The sequence below is a fragment of the Bacillus rossius genome, chromosome 1 (assembly GCF_032445375.1).
Source record: "Bacillus rossius redtenbacheri isolate Brsri chromosome 1, Brsri_v3, whole genome shotgun sequence".
NCBI lineage: Eukaryota > Metazoa > Arthropoda > Insecta > Phasmatodea > Bacillidae > Bacillus > Bacillus rossius.
The window spans coordinates 291,326,950-291,349,389 of NC_086330.1; the positions used below are offsets into that span (position 1 = coordinate 291,326,950).

At 36.1% G+C, this 22,440-nt stretch overlaps 2 protein-coding genes across 2 annotated transcripts in view; one reads left to right on the forward strand and one right to left on the reverse strand.

Moving 5' to 3' along the window:
- LOC134527735 (uncharacterized) overlaps positions 1-7,873 on the reverse strand; it is a 29,409-nt gene extending 21,536 nt beyond the window's left edge. Inside the window, exon 1 of the mRNA XM_063360658.1 lies at positions 6,657-7,873. Within this exon, the coding sequence (XP_063216728.1) occupies positions 6,657-6,819 (163 nt within the window). The 5' untranslated portion in view covers positions 6,820-7,873. The remainder of the gene's footprint in view (positions 1-6,656) is intronic.
- An 8,707-nt stretch (positions 7,874-16,580) lies between these two features.
- LOC134527736 (uncharacterized) lies at positions 16,581-18,807 on the forward strand. The gene is made up of 2 exons (XM_063360660.1): positions 16,581-16,740; positions 16,892-18,807. The coding sequence occupies exon 2, from the start codon at positions 16,904-16,906 to the stop codon at positions 17,870-17,872; it is 969 nt and encodes a 322-aa protein (XP_063216730.1). The 5' UTR covers positions 16,581-16,740; positions 16,892-16,903; the 3' UTR covers positions 17,873-18,807.
- The last annotated feature ends 3,633 nt before the right edge of the window (positions 18,808-22,440 follow it).

A 22,440-nucleotide genomic window follows, 5' to 3' on the forward strand; every position in this document is an offset into this window, starting at 1 on the left:
CCACAATTAATTTATCCAAAAACCAAAATTAATTAAATATTGCCCATACATTACAACATCCACGAAAGAACCTTGCAAATTATTTTTTTTAGATGCATTATTTTGCATTCAAGTTCTTTTTGTTTAATACTTCACCTACTTATAATTGTTACATATTTGGCACATGGTCCGTCACGCCCAATTAAAGGGCCTGAATAAATAGAACGCGTTTCTAATCAAATTTCACGCCTGTTACTTTACCTGCAACCCGGAGCAGTGTGACATAAATTATTGTACACTCGTGACGTTGGCAATCAACTTAAATATTTATGAGTTAAAACAAAACATAACTATAACGGATAATCAAAAAAAAAATGTAAAATTTTGAAAGCTTGTTATGTTTTAATATAGTACACAAAGCAGTTAAACCATTAATCATTTGTTGTTGAAAAAAAAATCTGTAATCTTTCATGCTTTTTTCCTTGATTTTTATTTCCAGATATTTTCGTTCTAGAAAAAAAATTAAGGTAGCCTTATTCCAAATTTGTTATGATAGACGTTAGTTAACTAAGAATATAAATTCGCTTTACAACCACAGCTTGTACACAAGTCGTAAAAAAACATGGGTTCTACTTACAGGCCGTAGTGAACTTAGTAGGTTTATGACAAACACAACAGCAATAAACATATGGCTGAGTCTGCTTCCATGTACACTTTTTTTTAATTTATCACTTTTAAAGCGGGTAAAGTGTACCTATCAAGTAGCTTAGCATTACCCAAAGTGAATGTCGTGCTCCAGAAAATGTTCGAACTATGTAATATTTGCATCACTGTTGCGTTACAGACCTGCAACTTTTTTCAGTGCGCGATGTCACTCTTATGTAAAAATATGTCGTGTTTAGCGCAAACGTGTTCGAATGAATCCACATCGAGCTGCCAAAGAATACCTATCGATGTCGGAAACATACATAAGTATACAAACCATCGTTTACAAGTGTATTCATACGTAAGTATATAACTGGCGGCGGGCCATGATGCAGTTGGTTCTTCGCGTACAGTCCACTGACGGGATAAGAAGCGTCAAAGATCTTATATGGCTATTCTGTAAACTTGTATGTAATTTCACTGCCTGCTTTAGACAAACAACATCCATTACTTTCAGCTTTGGCTTGAAAATAATTACTCCGGCCGGCTTTCTTATAAGACTTATTTCAGCTCCTCGTGCGACCAGTGTGTATAATTTGTCCGCGGCCTTATGTTTGGGTGAAAGTTATTTGGAAGGGAAGTTGTGTTGGTAATGTTATTGTTCATCATGTAATACATAACAATTCGACTTAGATACGCACATGTGTTTTTAAAATATAGGTATGTTTAATAACTTGCAATACAAAGTACCTATGTGTTGAATTTCATGTATTGAATTTTTTTATTACATGATGTACGAACATAATAATTACAATATTTCATGAGAAATTTTTAACACTTTTTACAAAGCAATCTCTAATTTCTTCCACACCTCATGGTTAACCTTACTATTTTATTTCATGTTTCAGTTGATTTAAACTGTTTGGAATCATAATATGACGGACAATGAAGAATATTAGTTTCAGTAAATTTTATGTGAGGATTTACTTATTACATTAAATATACCTCAATTTTTACCTCAAAGGAAAAAGTTGCATATCATTAAATGATAAATATTTGTTTCCCTTTAATATAGTTTATGAACATAACTTATTGTGATAATACCTATTAGTTAAATTGTGTTTTTGCAATGCTCTCCTATTGCAGTAAAATTCTTGGGCAAATTGAATAGCATATAGTCGATCTTTAACATAAGCTTTTAGAATACATAAACGTAATAAATTATGTTCTCGTGATTTTAACAATTAAATATTTCTTCGCATGAAAAAATTAATTAACTAAAAAAATATTTCAGTAAATTTATACTCAAGGACTAAAAATGTTTATTTTAGTTTTAAAAAATATTGTATGTATGTATACTTTTCTGAAAAAAGTATATTCAAGAAAACAAATTTTCTTCTTTTTTATTTTGATCTTGAACTTACTTGACAAGCAATATTGAACTTCAACTTTATACTTTCGGTATAGCACTTTTCGATTTATTCTTCTTCAAACGGGAATTAAAAGTAATGAATAAATAGTATTTTCCTCTATAATTATTGCAGCCGTATACTGAAAAGTTTAACTTTCCTTTATTTGCATGACGCGGAACTCCTAACTAGACAAAACGTTTGTTATTTATTTTGAACGTTTTATTTATGTTTCCTTTCGAACTTAAATGAAACTCTTAACATTTAATTTCATCAAAAGTTATACAATATAAGTATCAAGTTAAAATATTTTTAAGTGAAGTTGTGGCTATTTTGTTGTTGAAAATGACACTCTGAACTTTGAATAAAAGTGAGAAATGATAAAAATATATTTGTAGTTAAAAACAGTTAATTCATTTCAAATTCAATCTTTTGTACATGCATATTGCCAAATAAATTCCACAATATATTAAATTCTATGCATTTGAATCTATTCGTATATTCTGCAGCATTAATTCCTATAAGCAAATACTTATTACGTACAATGTACTTTTAGTCCTGTCGTATAGTTATACAAATTTTTTTATCAAAATTATTGTTTCATCTATGCGGTTATGGTTGAAAAAGAAAAAAAAGTAATTTATATTATTTTTAAATTCGGTTGTTAGTAAGAACACGTATTTAGTGTAATATGACATACATTATTCTGTTTATTAAAACATTACTATCGATAACTATTTTAGATTTATCTATGTTATAAGGATTTCAACTTGATTCTTTTTCTTCGGCTTATGACAGCAGCAAATTTTGTTTTATCGCATATGTAATGTTTTTATGTTTTGCATATTATAATTAATGAGTTAGTATTTGTTAGCGGGTGAGGCTTTTTCACAAATGGACGCGTTCTTGGCGGCTAGCAGGTAGGTCGCGTGTATTACGCAGGCTGTTTAGGGAAGTACGACTGCGGGCGAGCTCCATGATAGAAGCAACGGGAGAAGTAGCACTCGGCTATTTGTATAGGTTGGGATAGCTGTGCGAATGGTAGAACAGACCACGGGTCTATGGTGAGGAAAAAGGTCCCAAGCTCGACATCCCGACGATGAGACCGTTTACGAACTGTCGATGGATCATCAGGAAAGTCAACAACTTGTTCAGAAACTTGAGTCCCTCTTTCAAAATTCAGTTTAATACCTGGAGATGACTATATTCGATGTTCTACCAAGCGAAGCAAACTCTTAATTCATTACTAGTTGATGTTTAATATTGTGACGCAAAATAAAATTGTGAATTAGCTTACTTTGCTCATGCCAGGTTTTACAAGTTTGGTCAAAGTTAATTAAATAAATAAAAATTGTGTCCCTTTGCTGCTGGCTACCCGCAAGAAATTATCATGGTGAATAATAGATAATAATTTAAATCGACATGGAATATTATATGATTTTTATGGGATTGTGTTTTGGTAATGGTGTGTGTATTTTTAAGAAACTGTCTTGTGTATTTTATTACATTCACTTCACGTAACGAATTGTCTGAACGTAATGTTATTGTTTGTTTGTTTTAATATTTCGTTTAATTGAACAATAATACATAGTTTGCCGCTTCGAGCGACTACAGAAATGACAATACAATTACTTAGTTTACAGTGTTCCAAACATTTTAGTTTCCTCTACTGTACATGGGGCGAATATGTCTTATGTTATGTTTACTGAAACCATATCATTATACATGCTAAGTGAGATGTTGCGATTGAGTAGAAGCGAAAATATGTCTTAAAACCCTGGTAATGCTATGAATTCCATTCATTAGTTTACTCGGTGATCCGCAGGGTCTGTTGTTATGACTTAATACATGTGCACTTCCTCTATGTAGCGTGGCTTCATTGAGATGAAAGCATAGCTCACGTTGATGAAATACTTATTAATTAAAAAATAAAAATGTTATTTTATGCTTCAATTTCTGTTAGTGTCGTACACAGATTTAAAATATAATGCAGAGTTCCTTAGTTTTATGTATATTGAAATTTGCTCATGTGTAGAGTAGTTATTAAAAGCATAAAAAACATATATGACGAATTGTTGTGTATTATTTCCATTAGGCGTAACCATGAAAATAGATAAGATTTTATCATTATGTGAAAGCTACATTTGAAATGTTGGCGTTTAAATATTTATAAAAGCGTGTGAACACTTAAAGCGCTATTTATCTATTTAGGAAGTAGGTAGTTTCTTTGATTTTAGAAGGATTTTTTTTAACAAACAACTAAATTAATTCAAAAATTTTAACTTCTACAAGCAAAAAATACTTTATTCAATTTTTATTTTAAAATTAGCCTTATATTACCTTGCTTACACTTTATTATCGAAAAGGATTTTTTTTGACAGAGATGAATACCATAAATTAATACACAAAACAAACATGTTTTTGTATGATACAATAACAGCTAGTGACAGTGACGAAACCAAAATTATTTTGATAGTTTGTATAGAAAATCCCCAACAGTAGTGGTGATATATTTAGGGATTTCGTTGTAGATGGGTACTATTTCACAATAAAAAGGAGTTATCGTCAATTATCAAAGCAGCCATATTTCGTATATTCTTTGGCAGCCTAACTACAGCACCAAATTACGTACTTGGCTAAAAATTAATTCCAGCTGCATGTGTACATTCCGGGAGGAGGGGAAAATCTCAGGGTGGCCCGAACCTCCCTGAAATAAAAAAAGCCCATCGGAGGGGGCCCGCTTGGATTTGCAAAATCTTCACGTTATCGCGCGGGCCTCATGGGAATCCTACAGATTTTCGCCCGTGATTCCAGCTATACATTTCACTGACACCTTGAGCACAACAGTCAGTGCACACTGAGTTCTTACATACCACCCGCACTTGTCTTCGATAAAATCTGAACTCAGGTGGATTCAGCATGACTGATTAAGCCTGCAGTCTGAATCCACCTGTAGGCCGCTGTTGCAACAGCTAAGAAATTTACACTGCTAGTAAACTGTCTGTATGTAACTCGGAACGGGATTCCAGTTCATTCGTGTATATTTATTCATCATATTATGCAACGTTAAAGTCATTAAAAAATATTTAAAAAAATAAAATGCTAAACATGTAATAAGTGCCAGAAAATAATAATATGCTGTAATATTTAGTGTACCTAAATACGACGTGAACCCTAGAATACAAAGTTGACGATGTGTCGTTGGTGGGATCACTTGTTTGTTCCTGACATTTTTTTCTCTACAGAATTTTAAAGTGAGTTTGACATGCACTTTTTCTTCAGGAAGTAAGTTAAAAATTTGTTTGTCGTTATTGCGATTTCAAAAGTTGATTTGTGTCTAAGAGTAAAAATATTTAATATTATTTTCATCATTTTATTCCCAGTTTTATTACTCAATCTATTAGTAGGACGTGATTTCTCGTCGCGGTGCGGAAGACTTTTATGAATGAAAGCATAATGTTCGTGCAAAACCATTCATCACACAAATGTCAGTTCTAAAGTATAATGTTGTAAATTTATTTTTAATTATAATAATTTTTACAATTTTTTTTCTGAAAACACAAGCTAACGCATCAATTTTTGGTGACAATTTTTTGTAATGTATGTAAATCTATTAATTATGTAGAACATAATTAAAAGATAAAAATAAATGTTTTAAACAGAATTGACGATTGTTTGTATTTAATGGATATGGACTGGATCGCAACACTAATTTAATGTTTCAAGTTAATAAACACTGTCAGGAAGCAAGCAAGGCAATATGAGAACATTATCTTTTGGTTGAATGTAGCGAAAGGGAAAAACAGTCACCTTTCTTGCCACGATCTTGTTCGCAGATAACGCAGGTATAAGTAGTAAATGGACTCCACACAATGACAACCCTCCCATTATTCCGCCCCCCTCGCTGAAACGCCCTCTCCCCACTCCACCGCGGCGCAGGCGACAGGCTCAGGTATATCGCCACGCCCAACCACTGGCAGTAGCACGTGGCCAGTGGCCCACCGCACTAAACATTTTTACTAGGGAGGCCCCTTAAGAGAAACTACACTATTGAAAAACTACATGTCGGTGAATGCAAAGGTTGAAGGTTCCGCGTTGCGCGCAGGCTGCCGGCCTCTCGAGCTCCCGGAAGGACACTGACTGTCGCCGCGCGCGACCCCCCTCCCCCGCCAGCCCTCCCGCGGAAACGTGTGAATTTCGCGGGAAACTGAACCGGCCAGGTTCGGGACAAATCGCACGGTGAAACATGGTTTTGCAAAGACTGAATTATTAATTAATGAAAAATAATGTTTAATAAAATCCTGTGGAAAAACATAATTATAACAATTTGTTGTAGTGCGGCGGAAGGATATGCCACACCCGGCCGGATCCTTCCGCCGGCGCAGCACTCGTTGCACGGCGATCGCCTCGACGCACGCACTACACTTAGCTGCGCGCACGGGCGCGTTCGGTGCACACGCTTCTAGGAGACGTTGATGAGGCATAGCGGTCTATGCGACATAGAGGAGCATTGGCGGTCGGCGTCAACCTTTGTAAAACTATAGTACCTATTCTAGATAATTATCCAAGTGACTTATACGGATAATAATTGTTCTCATTTAGGATAAAATATTAATTTCTTACCTGTGCAATGCAGTATTTCAGCAATTTCTTGCCATGTATTTTCTCGCATTCTCAAATCCTTGAAATCGTAACATTTACAATCATAAAGGTGTGGGTAACCTTTCACAACTTCTACTAGCAAATTATCCCCGGTTTTATCTTCTAAATATACATCTTGGGACATCTCTTCAGCCAATTATTCACGCATATTCTCATCCATCGCTGCAGCATAGGTATGTTCGGCCATAATAAACAGTTCACAAGTCCCACCAAAATGGCAAACTACTCTCATTGGTTGTTGTGCCATGCGTCCGCGGCAGAAATAAAATATATTCATTTTAGAGGTGGGTCAAAAAGTATCAACCTGATACTTTATCACTGATACGCGCCTGTATCAGGAACGGCAAACGAGTACACTTGAAAAGTATCAGAGACTTTAGTATCAGTTCAGAATTCACCTGGAACAACACCACGGCCAATGAGCGCAGTACCCGATCGCAGATGACGGTCACTTGGGCGGAGCTTGTGAAAGGGGAGGGAGCAGGAACGACGAATAAGAGATAAAGAAGGGAAAGAATGTAGGGGAGGAAGCGCAGGGGAAGGCGTTGAAGCCTTGAAGGAGAGGCACAAAGCGATATTGTTACAAGCAGGGCTGCCACTCATGGGTTTTTTCCACCCAGATCTGGGTTTTTCCAATGGTGTGTGGGTTTCTGGGTTTTTAAATAATGAATCCCAACAATTCTAGGTTTTTTATAATTTTAATTATTTTTATACCTAAAACAATAATAAAGGTAGTAGCTACTGTATCTGTTGCAATATATGTTTGATAAATGCAAACAAGTCTATGTGTTTCACACACAAAAATACATATAAACACAAAACTAGTTTTCAAGAAGCTAAGTCGAATTAAATTTGACACATTCTTCAAAGAGGCTTGCAGAACACAAAACCAATGCAACAATTAACCTTCAAACCAATCTTGTAGAATCAGACTCTGAATAAAGACTAACGTACATGATGCAGTTTTATAAAAACAATTACCGGTTTAAAGAATGCAGTGATGGTATTTGTTTTGTCATGTATATATTTGTAGGTTTTTTTATGATATGTGCTGGTCCAAGAATTACTTATACAGCCATTTTGCTGCAGTGTAATTATCTTGTATTGGTTGTATTTAACCGTTTTCAGTCTTGTAAGGTAATTAATTGTTTTATATTAAAACCAGTTATGTTTATATTTTTGAATTAGTACTGAAGTGTTTTCAGAATTACTCTATGGAGTATATTTCCTAAAATGCCAATATCTATAATGTAAAATGTGGTCTAGTTGGGCGCCGTGAAAACTCTATAAAGTACTAGTGCTGTGATTGTGTATGTAGCACAACTACTAACCTCTACAGAATATTAACTAAAATATGTCTTGTTATGTTGATAGTGAAAATAAATTATTCTCAAGTTGTATGTACTGGTGTAGTTTGACTCAGTGTGAATACCAAACAATAAAATGTCGTATAATTCCTTAGCAGTATGTCTCCTTCTCTTTGGTGTAAGTATTCTGACCTTAAAATCAACAAATATAAGTAGTGTGTTTAAAAGCATTAACTTCTCTATGACTGCTGATCTCAGTGTAATAAAAACTAATTATTCTTTCAAGACAATCCAAGCTAAATATTTCTGTCTATCTGGTTTAACATACACATGATATGTAAGTATGGTTATCAATCGGAAAAATAAAATATAATGAAAATTTAACTTTTTACTAGGGTCAAAATCATGGTTGTATGGGTGACAATACTCTTTTGCAACATATCCAACTGTAACATGAAAAGTGACACAGTCAATGATTAGCAAGCAACATACAAATACCTTTGAGACAATTATTCATGTTTAAATAGGTTTTTCATTAAACAAAATTTCAATATCCGTTATACTTAAATGTCTTTCAGAACTAATTACGTTTTACGTAATTGTATCACTGAATAATAGTTTGGTTATCAGTCAATATTTTAAATATTATTGAAACACATTTTAACTGGCAAATTAGTCTTTTCTTTGTTTTTACTAGCTCAGTCTCTTTCGGTAGATCAAACTGTCTCAAGACTTCTGGACCTGGGGCTATTCTTTAAACATTCAAGACAATTAATGACTTTAACAGATTTTAACTTTGATATCGTACATATTACTGATCAATGTCAGTTAACCAGGTCCAGTATGTACAAGCTACAAGTCTTTACGTAGTTAAGTAGTATTAAGTTGTTTTTGCGAGTTTCAAATTAGGTCTTGATCGTAAACATCATAGTTTAAGATATCTTGCCATTAAAATAGGACAGGTAACTTCTCGCTGTTCTTGTTAATTCGGGGATGGGGCAAACAAACCTCGTCGCGTCGTTACAATACCAAGAGGCTGTGGAAAACCTCTTCGAACCCCTGTCTCTCCTCCGATGTTGCTGGTTAGATCTCACTCTCCTCCGATGTCGCTGGTTGGGTCTCCGTCTCGATGCACCTCCTCTCGTGCTGCTGGTACTCCAGCAGGACTGGCGTCGGTCACCTGGAGTCGTCTAGAAGGATGATGTCCTCCGGTACACCGTCTACGATGCCGTCTACCGCTGTCGAACTCCTTCCATCTCGAAGATTGATAGTCCTTTTCTTCTTTTCTTCTTAATTCGTCGTTGATCCAGTTCTATTTATGCTGTTAGTCAAAACTTATCGTCGTCGTCGATTCTTTAGTAGAGCTTCGAACATCGGTAACTACCTCTTCTTCATTGTGTAGTTTCGGTATTTATTATAAAATCATCAATTTCACGTAGATTCTAGCTATTCAGTCGTCGTACCAATGTTTTACGTGATATGCTTACATTCATTTATGACTAAATCACGGAGCTCTTTCTCTCTAATCCTTCTCCCATGATAGTAGAACAGAAACTCCAGTTCCAATTTGTTTCAAACAGTCAAAGCTTTCTCTATTGAACACTCTCCGAAATCACACTGGAAATACTAAATTCTTTAAATAAAATATATGCGCAGTCGAGCGTCCAATCACATATACTCTTTCCTCAGTAATGACCCAAAAACAATATTAAAAGGTGTAAGCTCATTTCCTATTCGTCGCCGTTTAACAAATGTTTGCAAAGACATTTCATAAAATTATTACTTAGATAAAACATGAAAATACTTAAAGAGTAAAACCAAATTGACCTGACCATAGAGATACAATACTGGTAAATATAATTCATAACAGGACTCAGACAAAGTCATAGAGGTAAGAAGTAAAATAATAAACATAAAATTCATTTCTATTGAGGGCTTCTCAAATACCTCTATAGAATAGTCCCCTTCAGAAATGTGACTAACGAACTATACTCTGATATAGGTCTTAGGACCATTTCTCATCATACAAACATCTCATCTATATTCTAATTATTTGCAGAAAATTTACATTTCATATTATTGACCTTATTTACATACTTACTTGCAAACATAGAGTATTGTCACCGATATATGTCTTCAAACGGACATATGTGTAACAGTGTATACTATTCTACAGGAGTGTAATATTTCCTCAACTGCGTTATATTATAGTGTCCTATTACTTGTTTCGTTTTAATGTCAGACAGTTCGTAACAGTTACTTCTAATAATCTTCGTGATCATATATGGTCCATCGAAGAGTAGAAATAGCTTCTTAGTAACGTACTTCCAAAATTGGCTTACTGGATTCGTTCTCTTGAGTACTAAATCTCCACAATTAAAACTCATCTTGCTGGAATCTTTCTGGTATTTTCTCCGAAGATCCGCCGTGGATGTCAACTTGGCTGCGACCAACTCTTCAGTTTCCTTCTGTATCTCGACTAATTCTTTATCTTCTGCGGCCAGAGCTTCATCGTGATGTCTCGGTAGTAACGATGACGGTATTATCAATGATCTTTTTCCTGTTAACGCTTCATATGGAGTAACACTGGTAGAACTGTGTACAGTATTATTCAAAATGCATTTTTCCGAAACTTCCCAATTTTCAGTAGTTTTCGTATTTTCTGTGTCATCCATAGCAGTTACCATCCAACTTGCAAAATTCAAAATTATTTTATGGCTAGTTAGAAAGTCTACACCGAAAATTACTGGTTTAGCCAATCCTTTTACGATTAATACATTAATGTACTTGGTGCTACCTAAACCTTCTACTTCCAATAAGGTCTGACGATTAATGATGGGACTAGCCCTTGATGTAACCCCTAGAATCTTTAAACTCGGTACTGGCATTCTCGGTAATGATATTCCGGTGCTCTCTATCATGGCTACGCAGTCTTCGCTGATGCAGGATATCTCTGCGCCGCTGTCTAATAGTACAGGCACTTTAACTCCGTTTAAATTTAACGATATCTCCGGACATAGTGCTTGTTTCGCTTGAACTTCGGTTTCTGTGGGCTCGCTGAGTAAAAATTCACGCTCGTTTTCTTTGAACATAATGGTGTGTATGCTTCGACAATTATTCTTGTCATTTGCGTCGGGATCCAATTTTATACTAGCCCCGTCTAACTTACAATTAGGGACTGACGTGCGGAGCGGGTTTTCGCCATCCCTAATTAGTTTACCGCACTGTCCTTAAATCCTCTAATTTGCTCTTGTGACAAATTAGCAAATCCATTATTTGCATTCGGTGAAATCAAAAATGTGTTACTACCTCCTTGGTTTGTGTCTGGGTTTCTGCTAGATTGCATGCGCGGCCATTCCGTGTTGCTCTGCTCGTGACTTGTCGCTATAGAATATGAATTTATTTCTCCTTGTCGCGCGTCGGGAATGGTGGTGCTAAAGCTGTTCCCTTTTGCAGACGGTACAAACGTTTGTGCATTTATGCTGTACTGACCTCCGGAATGATTATTGTAATCTGCCGATCGTTCTTTCGTTGTTCGATTTTCGCCGGAATTCTCTCTGAAATTAACTGTCCCCTCCTGACGTTTATTCTCCCACTGTGATTCATTTTCGCGTCTGTCTTGTCGCTTCTCGTTTCTACGACGATAGTACTGTGGTTTATAAAATCCGTTACCATATCGCTGACCTCGATATCCATTGTGATACCAATTACTTCCGCAGTTTTCAACGTTCAGTGTGTGAATTTGAGGTTGTTTGTGTCCGCTGTTCTGCCCTTCATTTCGGTTACGCCAGTTATTGTATAACGGTGTCTGTTGGTTCGTGTTCTTGCGCTCGTTAGTTTCTTTGTGCGTTACCGTTTTATCGAGCTTAACGAGTCGTTCATACGTTAACAGTTGTTCCTTGAAATCTACAATATTACTGTATTGCCGTCCACTAAGTTGTAATTGATAATTGAGTGGTAATTTCGAAATTATCATGGCAATAAACTCTTCGTCTTCCATACGGCAATCAAGATAACGAGTTCTCTCGTACATATCGCTGATATGCGCCTCTAAATTTTGAAATTTACGATTTTCGAATTTTTCAGAATGCAACTGTATTCGCAAATTGCTTTGGATACGAGTATTCCAAAATTGGGATATGAAAGCTTTCTGAAACGATTCGTATGCGTGTACCGAATCTTTCGCCAACTCCCACCAATAATATGCCGTGTTTTTCAAGCAGTGGCTAACGCATTTCAATTTTTCTGCGTCTGTTAACTTAAATGTGTGGCAATATTCTCCAAACTGATTTAAGAATCTTCGAGGGTTTTCATTACTTTTCCCTGAATATGTTGGAAAGTCATCCAACCATTTCTTAGAAGGGTGGTGTAGTGTAAGTACCGGATCTGCTGACATAATTGCAGTACTAATATTCGCGGGATTTCGCTCGGCTTCTATCGTTATCGATTTGTTTACCGGCGTGTCTTCCTTGTCGGTATTACATTCGCTAGTGTGGTGAGTCGTTAGTTGGGGCGAGAATGTTGCGATGTGTCTGGATTCTCTTTCTATTTCCCCTATTTTCGCCTCTACCATATCTAACCTTCCTGTTAGACGCTCGCTTAAGTGTACTACTTTATCGTCAGTGCGTTTACTGAATATTTCTACACCTTCAATACGAGTGTGTACACTGGAAAACTTCTGTTGCATCTCGTGCTGTGTTTCAGTTAAGTCATGCCTGATTTCTGCTGTTTCATCTGCAATCCTGCCTAAAGTGTTATTTAAGACTTGCACTAAATTGTCTAGTCTTTCGGCGTTTTCTCGCTCCTTTTGTTCCCTTTCTAACTTCTCCTCCTGTTCTATACGCTCACGTTCTTGTTTCTCCCGTTCCCGTTCTAGTTTCTCCTCCTGTTCTTTACGCTCCCGTACTTGTTTCTCCCGTTCCCGTTCTAGTTTCTCCTCCTGTTCTTTACGCTCCCGTTCTTGTTTCTCCCGTTCCCGTTCTAGTTTCTCCTCCTGTTCTTTACGCTCCCGTTCTTGTTTCTCCCGTTCCCGTTCTAGTTTCTCCTCCTGTTCTTTACGCTCCCGTTCTAATTTCTCCTTATTCATGAACTGGAACAGTGCATCTAGGGTAACAGTTGGTGTCGGCGGCGAATGACCCAACTCCATTTCCTGCTGTGACTCCATACCAGTAGTCTCGATGTGCTGTTCTGGTACTACTTCTCTAGGTTCTCGTTCAGGACTAGAGTCAGAAGTGTCATTGCTACCTCTCAAAAAATATGACTTCCTACCTGTGTCTGTCATCTTGACAAAATAAAATTACTGTCTGTATTTTTCAAAGTGTCTTGAGTTGTTCAAAAAAAGATCATAAAATAGTCCCTAACGTTGGCTTACACGTTGTGCGCCAAAAATTCTGAAGTGTTTTCAGAATTACTCTATGGAGTATATTTCCTAAAATGCCAATATCTATAATGTAAAATGTGGTCTAGTTGGGCGCCGTGAAAACTCTATAAAGTACTAGTGCTGTGATTGTGTATGTAGCACAACTACTAACCTCTACAGAATATTAACTAAAATATGTCTTGTTATGTTGATAGTGAAAATAAATTATTCTCAAGTTGTATGTACTGGTGTAGTTTGACTCAGTGTGAATACCAAACAATAAAATGTCGTATAATTCCTTAGCAGTATGTCTCCTTCTCTTTGGTGTAAGTATTCTGACCTTAAAATCAACAAATATAAGTAGTGTGTTTAAAAGCATTAACTTCTCTATGACTGCTGATCTCAGTGTAATAAAAACTAATTATTCTTTCAAGACAATCCAAGCTAAATATTTCTGTCTATCTGGTTTAACATACACATGATATGTAAGTATGGTTATCAATCGGAAAAATAAAATATAATGAAAATTTAACTTTTTACTAGGGTCAAAATCATGGTTGTATGGGTGACAATACTCTTTTGCAACATATCCAACTGTAACATGAAAAGTGACAGAGTCAATGATTAGCAAGCAACATACAAATACCTTTGAGACAATTATTCATGTTTAAATAGGTTTTTCATTAAACAAAATTTCAATATCCGTTATACTTAAATGTCTTTCAGAACTAATTACGTTTTACGTAATTGTATCACTGAATAATAGTTTGGTTATCAGTCAATATTTTAAATATTATTGAAACACATTTTAACTGGCAAATTAGTCTTTTCTTTGTTTTTACTAGCTCAGTCTCTTTCGGTAGATCAAACTGTCTCAAGACTTCTGGACCTGGGGCTATTCTTTAAACATTCAAGACAATTAATGACTTTAACAGATTTTAACTTTGATATCGTACATATTACTGATCAATGTCAGTTAACCAGGTCCAGTATGTACAAGCTACAAGTCTTTACGTAGTTAAGTAGTATTAAGTTGTTTTTGCGAGTTTCAAATTAGGTCTTGATCGTAAACATCATAGTTTAAGATATCTTGCCATTAAAATAGGACAGGTAACTTCTCGCTGTTCTTGTTAATTCGGGGATGGGGCAAACAAACCTCGTCGCGTCGTTACAATACCAAGAGGCTGTGGAAAACCTCTTCGAACCCCTGTCTCTCCTCCGATGTTGCTGGTTAGATCTCACTCTCCTCCGATGTCGCTGGTTGGGTCTCCGTCTCGATGCACCTCCTCTCGTGCTGCTGGTACTCCAGCAGGACTGGCGTCGGTCACCTGGAGTCGTCTAGAAGGATGATGTCCTCCGGTACACCGTCTACGATGCCGTCTACCGCTGTCGAACTCCTTCCATCTCGAAGATTGATAGTCCTTTTCTTCTTTTCTTCTTAATTCGTCGTTGATCCAGTTCTATTTATGCTGTTAGTCAAAACTTATCGTCGTCGTCGATTCTTTAGTAGAGCTTCGAACATCGGTAACTACCTCTTCTTCATTGTGTAGTTTCGGTATTTATTATAAAATCATCAATTTCACGTAGATTCTAGCTATTCAGTCGTCGTACCAATGTTTTACGTGATATGCTTAAATTCATTTATGACTAAATCACGGAGCTCTTTCTCTCTAATCCTTCTCCCATGATAGTAGAACAGAAACTCCAGTTCCAATTTGTTTCAAACAGTCAAAGCTTTCTCTATTGAACACTCTCCGAAATCACACTGGAAATACTAAATTCTTTAAATAAAATATATGCGCAGTCGAGCGTCCAATCACATATACTCTTTCCTCAGTAATGACCCAAAAACAATATTAAAAGGTGTAAGCTCATTTCCTATTCGTCGCCGTTTAACAAATGTTTGCAAAGACATTTCATAAAATTATTACTTAGATAAAACATGAAAATACTTAAAGAGTAAAACCAAATTGACCTGACCATAGAGATACAATACTGGTAAATATAATTCATAACAGGACTCAGACAAAGTCATAGAGGTAAGAAGTAAAATAATAAACATAAAATTCATTTCTATTGAGGGCTTCTCAAATACCTCTATAGAATGCAAACATTTTCAACGATAGCATTTTAGACGCATCTGGGTTTTTTACCCATGTGTCTGGGTTTTTTTGTAGGTTATCTAGGTTTTTCATGAATATCAGAGTGGCAGCCCTGGTTACAAGTCGTTTTGTTTATTGTCCTACTTCAAAGTACGCTCAGTGCGCAGTGCGTGCACCGTCTCGTTCAATAATAAAACTAATGAAATTTTAATATTAAAAAGTACATTAATACAAGATATAATATTTATATTTGTGCACCTAACAGCTATGAAAATTCAAATAAATTTTCAGTTGACACTAATAACAGATGTAATTAACATATGGACTTTCTTTTTTCGAAAACAATTAGTAACTAGTGTTTTTATACATTAAATATTCACGATTTTATCAAAAATAAAAAATAGAAAAACAGATAGGTACATTAGTGAGCATACTATATCAATGTTTTTTCAAATGTTTCTTCAGATTAGTCGATGATTTATAACTCAGTTTTTGTTTACACAAATTACAATTAGCAAACTCATTATTTCCCGTGAAAAAATGCCACACAAATGAAGTCTTTTTCGTGCACTTACCTATCCATTCCTTATTTCACTATAAAGATACTAACTATAAAGCATGACAGCCCGCAACATGGTGATACACGGCCAGGACGAACTGCAGTGAATGTTGAACTGATTGATACTGGTTGTATCAGGCGGGCATGAGAGTATCAGAGGTAGAGAATTACCAGGCGTGATAAATAATGTATCAGATTCTCCTTCCGGTCGCACGGTCTGCGTACGCGGAGCTTTTTGCCTCCTGGGACCGTCTGATACAGAAGTATCAGAGACTTGTAACATGATACAATGCTGTATCAGTATCAGGTTGGAACAGATACCGAAAATTGCTGTAACAACCCACCTCTAATTCATTTCCCTCCTATGTGCACGACCGCTGTTGTGAATCAGTAGGTAAGAAAACATAGCAGCCAATTCTTATGTGCACGACCTACTGTTACTGTTACTGTTAATTTTTTCAATTTTGAACCCAGCCTAAATGGGGGTAAAGTTGGACAGTCAGGAAAAGTCGGACATTTTGGAGGTAAATATTGCGAAGTGGCCATCATCTTAAAATATGTATTTTATGGATACCAATAATTTTTTGTTTTCAAAAGTAGTAGTTGGCTGTAGTGTGTGTTGGTGTTTAAGTTGTTTGGATAGTATTTGCGAGTGTAATTAATTTTTGTTTAAGTGGAATAATTACCGTAATCTTATAACAACCACCAAAACCTCTTTGTAAGTTATATTAGTTTTTTTATTACGAGCCATATGCTATAGTACCATGAAAAAGGTATATGTAAGCTACATAGCAAGGGTAGTTTTAATATGGTTAAGGTTATGTTTATATTTCATGTCTGCTGCTAATGGAAAACTTGTATTTTGTCAGGAAAATTCGGACATGCCTAGAACCTACATAAAGAAGATTGGACCCAGTCAATTATTCAAGTATTCGGAAGCTGCTATGGCAATGGCCATCAGAGATGTACAAGAAGGTGTGAGTAGTATTCGTGCAGCGGCAGAAAAACATAATGTCCCTAAAAGCACGCTGGCTGACAAAGTAAACTGTAAACATTTGATGAAACATGGGAGGCCTACAGCTCTCAGTAATGATGAAGAAGCAGAGTTAGTGAGAGGTCTAATGATTTCTGCAGAATGTGGTTTTCCACTTACACCATCAAATGCCTGTGATATAGTTCAGTCTTATTTGAACAGGGAAGGTAAAAGTGAAAAACAATTTAACGACAACCACCCTGGTCGTGAATGGGTATCTCAGTTCCTTAAGCGACACCCTCAGCTGTCTGTTCGGTTGTGTGAAAATGTAAAGCGTGTTCGCGCTGAAATATCACCAGAAATAGTGAATGCATATTTCAACCACTTAGAAGAAACACTCGCAGACATTCCACCGGCCAACATCGTCAACTATGACGAAACAAACTTTACAGACGACCTGGGAAATGAACGTGTGATTGTTAGACGGGGAACTCGGCATCCGGAGCATGTTATTGACACTTCTAAAACCTCTACCAGTGTCATGATGGCAGTTGCAGGTAATGGAACATTACTTCCTCCCTATGTAGTTTACAAAGGTACATATGTATATCCGACATGGGTAGAATGTGGGATTGAAGGGTCCCGCTACAACAGCAACAAAAGTGGTTGGTTTGACATGGAACTGTTTGAAGACTGGTTCATGACAATTTGCTTCCCCTATTTGCGGAAACTCGAAGGACGAAAAGCTGTCTTGGGTGACAACCTTGCCAGTCACATTTCAGTACAGGTAGTAAGGGTGTGTGAAGAAAATGACATTGCATTTATTCTTCTCCCACCTAACTCCACACATTGGATGTATCGTTCTTTCGTCCAATGAAACAAGCTTGGCGAGTTGTTCTAAAAGAATTGAAACAACAGAACCGTGGGGTGCTTCCAAAGGCACTATTTCCAAAAATGTTTAAGAAGGCATTGGAACAAGTTGATGCGAATTGCTCCAGTAATATAACTTCAGGATTCAGAGCATGTGGAATCATTCCCTTGAACTGCAATGCTGTGTTACAACGGATGCCAGGCCAAGTAGAGGTAAGATCAACAATGGTAGAAGAAAACGACATTCAAATGGCAGGCAACTCTTGGACAGATTCTTTCGTGCAGCTCCTCCAAAAGTCACGTGGTTTTGGTTCAAGCAATGCTTCTCAACCTCAAAAAACAACAGCTGGACGTGGGCAAAGGTTGCTTGTGAAACCTGGTCAAAGCGTATGTGAAAAAGATGTGCTAGGGCAGAAGATGAGAAAGAAAATTGTCACCAACAACATCATGACAGATGCAGTAGATGAGGAAATTATAGATGATCCTCAGCATATGGACGAAGATGAACTTGTAAGAGAACCAACAACTGCAGCCAGCACAAGTTTTGAAGTGGTGGACCAGCAGAGAGCAATTGGTCAAGTAGAAAATGAGGACTTTGTGCTTGTCAAGTTCATAACACAAAGTGACCAGCGAGAAAAACGGTATGTTGGGCAAGTCATTTCACAACAAGAAGACAATTATGAAGTAACATTCATGAGGAAAAGAAAGAGCAAGAAAGAGGATTATTTTGTCTTTCCTGATGTTCCAGACATTTTCTCCATGACAAAATCCCAAATTCTGTCCAAATTAGTTGGTAGGAATTTGAGAAGAGGATGTATAGTGTTCCGTGAAATTTTTTGTAATGCCCGATGGCATTGTTATTTCAGCAAACAGTTTTACATTTTCATAATCTCCACTGTATTTCTAAACTACCTGTCTGTGAAGATTCACGGGAACATTGAAACAAAAGGAATTTATGTATGTAGTAATTAGTCATTCTTAATTACAATTTATTCCCTGTTCACATATAATACTGACATTTATCAATAGTATAGCATTTGTAAATGTTTGATAATGTGATAAATTTATTTAATGTTAAAAAATATTTTTATTAACATTTTTCACTGTACAATGACTGCATTTCATTTATATTAATTAACTAAATGTACTTATTGATTTTCTAACATAAAATAACTGTCCGAGTTTACCGCCTCTTCATCTAAAGTCGGTTTTATACCACTTTCCAGGTCGGACACAATAAAAATTATTTTAAAAATTATTTATACCTTTATTTAAATTATAGAAACAATGTAGACATTTAACCTAAAGCTTGAAGATGTTATATATGAAACACCTTTACTATTCATTAATAAATAAAGAAAAATATCGAAAAAAACTTTGGAAATTTCCGACTTTACCCCAATCTACGGTAGGTAAGAAATTAGCTTACTCTTTTTTATTCTCCTTCTACAACTCATTAAAGGGTCCGAACTTATCTTGTCAATATGACCTGAAGTGCTTGTTGCGTGCTTCTGCGGCTTCTTCAGAAAGTTGTCCAATTGGTAACAATACATTTCTTTATAATTACTGCGCCATGAACGAGAATTTTTTGCATCGTGGGTGTCATGGATGCCAAGGATATAGGTCAACATATTGTCACGTCTCACTTTCAGGGGGGAGGGGGAGGGTTCTCTTCTTACAATTGTAGCTCAGATAAATAAAAAATGGGTGCGTGTACTTAGGTATGTGCGTGAGAAGTTATACTTCTTTGGCATCATTAAAAAATAGTTTTTAATTGCATGCAAAAATAGTGTGTGGAGTCCCTCCGCACGGAAGAAGTGAAACTTTGTAATGTGGAAATGAAAATAGGAAGGGGTGGAAATTGATTTTTAAGTGAAATCATATTGTATCAAATTAAACTATAAAAATAAAGGGAATAAATTTGTAATGATTCATAGATTGATTTTCAGGAAGAGAGAGAGAGAGAGAGAGAGACCTATTGAATGGCTATAAAACTAACTTTTTTATGAGACCAGATTTTCCTGATTTTTTTTTTAATGGGGTACCTCCCCCCCCCCCCCCCCCCAGGGGGTCCACCAAGCCAAAAAAATGTCTCTTTATTTTAAAAAGAGTATACAGCTATTTTACATGAAGGGGAAAATTTGATACAAGAAAAAATAAAAAGATATTTACAATATTACACATTACATGGCACTGGGCCCCTCCCAACACAAGAGTCCTTGGGGGCTAGTGATTGATGAGCAGTGAGATGTTTTTGTACATCGGTTGGTGAAGTTGATGATGATGTGGTGGTGTGGTAGGCCCGTTTGGCTCGAGTCTGACCTGACGGTTTTGGCATGATGAATTGGTGGGGTGGTCATGGTAGAGATGCTGGAGTACCAAATCATTCAACGATAAAAGCTGTTTATTTAATTAAGCGGACGGGTTCGCCCCAAGGAGAAAATTGACGCGGCGAGACCTCGTGGACATAGAAAAATGACACACACTCACTATTTGTGTGTCTATGAAACATGATTTTTTTCTACAATTTAAATTGTAATATACAAAAAGGGTAGGTATTGAAAATTGAAACAAATATGGCGACAATACAAACTGTGATATAGAGGTATTTGAGAAGCCCTCAATAGAAATGAATTTTATGTTTATTATTTTACTTCTTACCTCTATGACTTTGTCTTAGTCCTGTTATGAATTATATTTACCAGTATTGTATCTCTATGGTCAGGTCAATTTGGTTTTACTCTTTAAGTATTTTCATGTTTTATCTAAGTAATAATTTTATGAAATGTCTTTGCAAACATTTGTTAAACGGCGACGAATAGGAAATGAGCTTACACCTTTTAATATTGTTTTTGGGTCATTACTGAGGAAAGAGTATATGTGATTGGATGCTCGACTGCGCATATATTTTATTTAAAGAATTTAGTATTTCCAGTGTGATTTCGGAGAGTGTTCAATAGAGAAAGCTTTGACTGTTTGAAACAAATTGGAACTTGAGTTTCTGTTCTACTATCATGGGAGAAGGATTAGAGAGAAAGAGCTCCGTGATTTAGTCATAAATGAATGTAAGAATATCACGTAAAACATTGGTACGACGACTGAATAGCTAGAATCTACGTGAAATTGATGATTTTATAATAAATACCGGAACTACACAATGAAGAAGAGGTAGTTACCGATGTTCGAAGCTCTACTAAAGAATCGACGACGACGATAAGTTTTGACTAACAGCATAAATAGAACTGGATCAACGACGAATTAAGAAGAAACGAAGAAAAGGACTATCAATCTTCGATATGGAAGGAGTTCGACAGCGGTAGACGGCATCGTAGACGGTGTACCGGAGGACATCATCCTTCTAGACGACTCCAGGTGACCGACGCCAGTCCTGCTGGAGTACCAGCAGCACGAGAGGAGGTGCATCGAGACGGAGACCCAACCAGCGACATCGGAGGAGAGTGAGATATAACCAGCAACATCGGAGGAGAGACAGGGGTTCGGAGAGGTTTTCCACAGCCTCTTGGTATTGTAACGACGCGACGAGGTTTGTTTGCCCCATCCCCGAATTAACAAGAACAGCGAGAAGTTACCTGTCCTATTTTAATGGCAAGATATCTTAAACTATGATGTTTACGATCAAGACCTAATTTGAAACTCGCAAAACAACTTAATACTACTTAACTACGTAAAGACTTGTAGCTTGTACATACTGGACCTGGTTAACTGACATTGATCAGTAATATGTACGATATCAAAGTTAAAATCTGTTAAAGTCATTAATTGTCTTGAATGTTTAAAGAATAGCCCCAGGTCCAGAAGTCTTGAGACAGTTTGATCTACCGAAAGAGACTGAGCTAGTAAAAACAAAGAAAAGACTAATTTGCCAGTTAAAATGTGTTTCAATAATATTTAAAATATTGACTGATAACCAAACTATTATTCAGTGATACAATTACGTAAAACGTAATTAGTTCTGAAAGACATTTAAGTATAACGGATATTGAAATTTTGTTTAATGAAAAACCTATTTAAACATGAATAATTGTCTCAAAGGTATTTGTATGTTGCTTGCTAATCATTGACTGTGTCACTTTTCATGTTACAGTTGGATATGTTGCAAAAGAGTATTGTCACCCATACAACCATGATTTTTACCCTAGTAAAAAGTTAAATTTTCATTATATTTTATTTTTCCGATTGATAACCATACTTACATATCATGTGTATGTTAAACCAGATAGACAGAAATATTTAGCTTGGATTGTCTTGAAAGAATAATTAGTTTTTATTACACTGAGATCAGCAGTCATAGAGAAGTTAATGCTTTTAAACACACTACTTATATTTGTTGATTTTAAGGTCAGAATACTTACACCAAAGAGAAGGAGACATACTGCTAAGGAATTATACGACATTTTATTGTTTGGTATTCACACTGAGTCAAACTACACCAGTACATACAACTTGAGAATAATTTATTTTCACTATCAACATAACAAGACATATTTTAGTTAATATTCTGTAGAGGTTAGTAGTTGTGCTACATACACAATCACAGCACTAGTACTTTATAGA

Coding starts and splice junctions, on each gene's coding strand:
- LOC134527736 (XM_063360660.1), top strand. CDS start 16,904: ATGCCTAGAACCTACATAAAGAAGATTGGACCCAGTCAATTATTCAAG.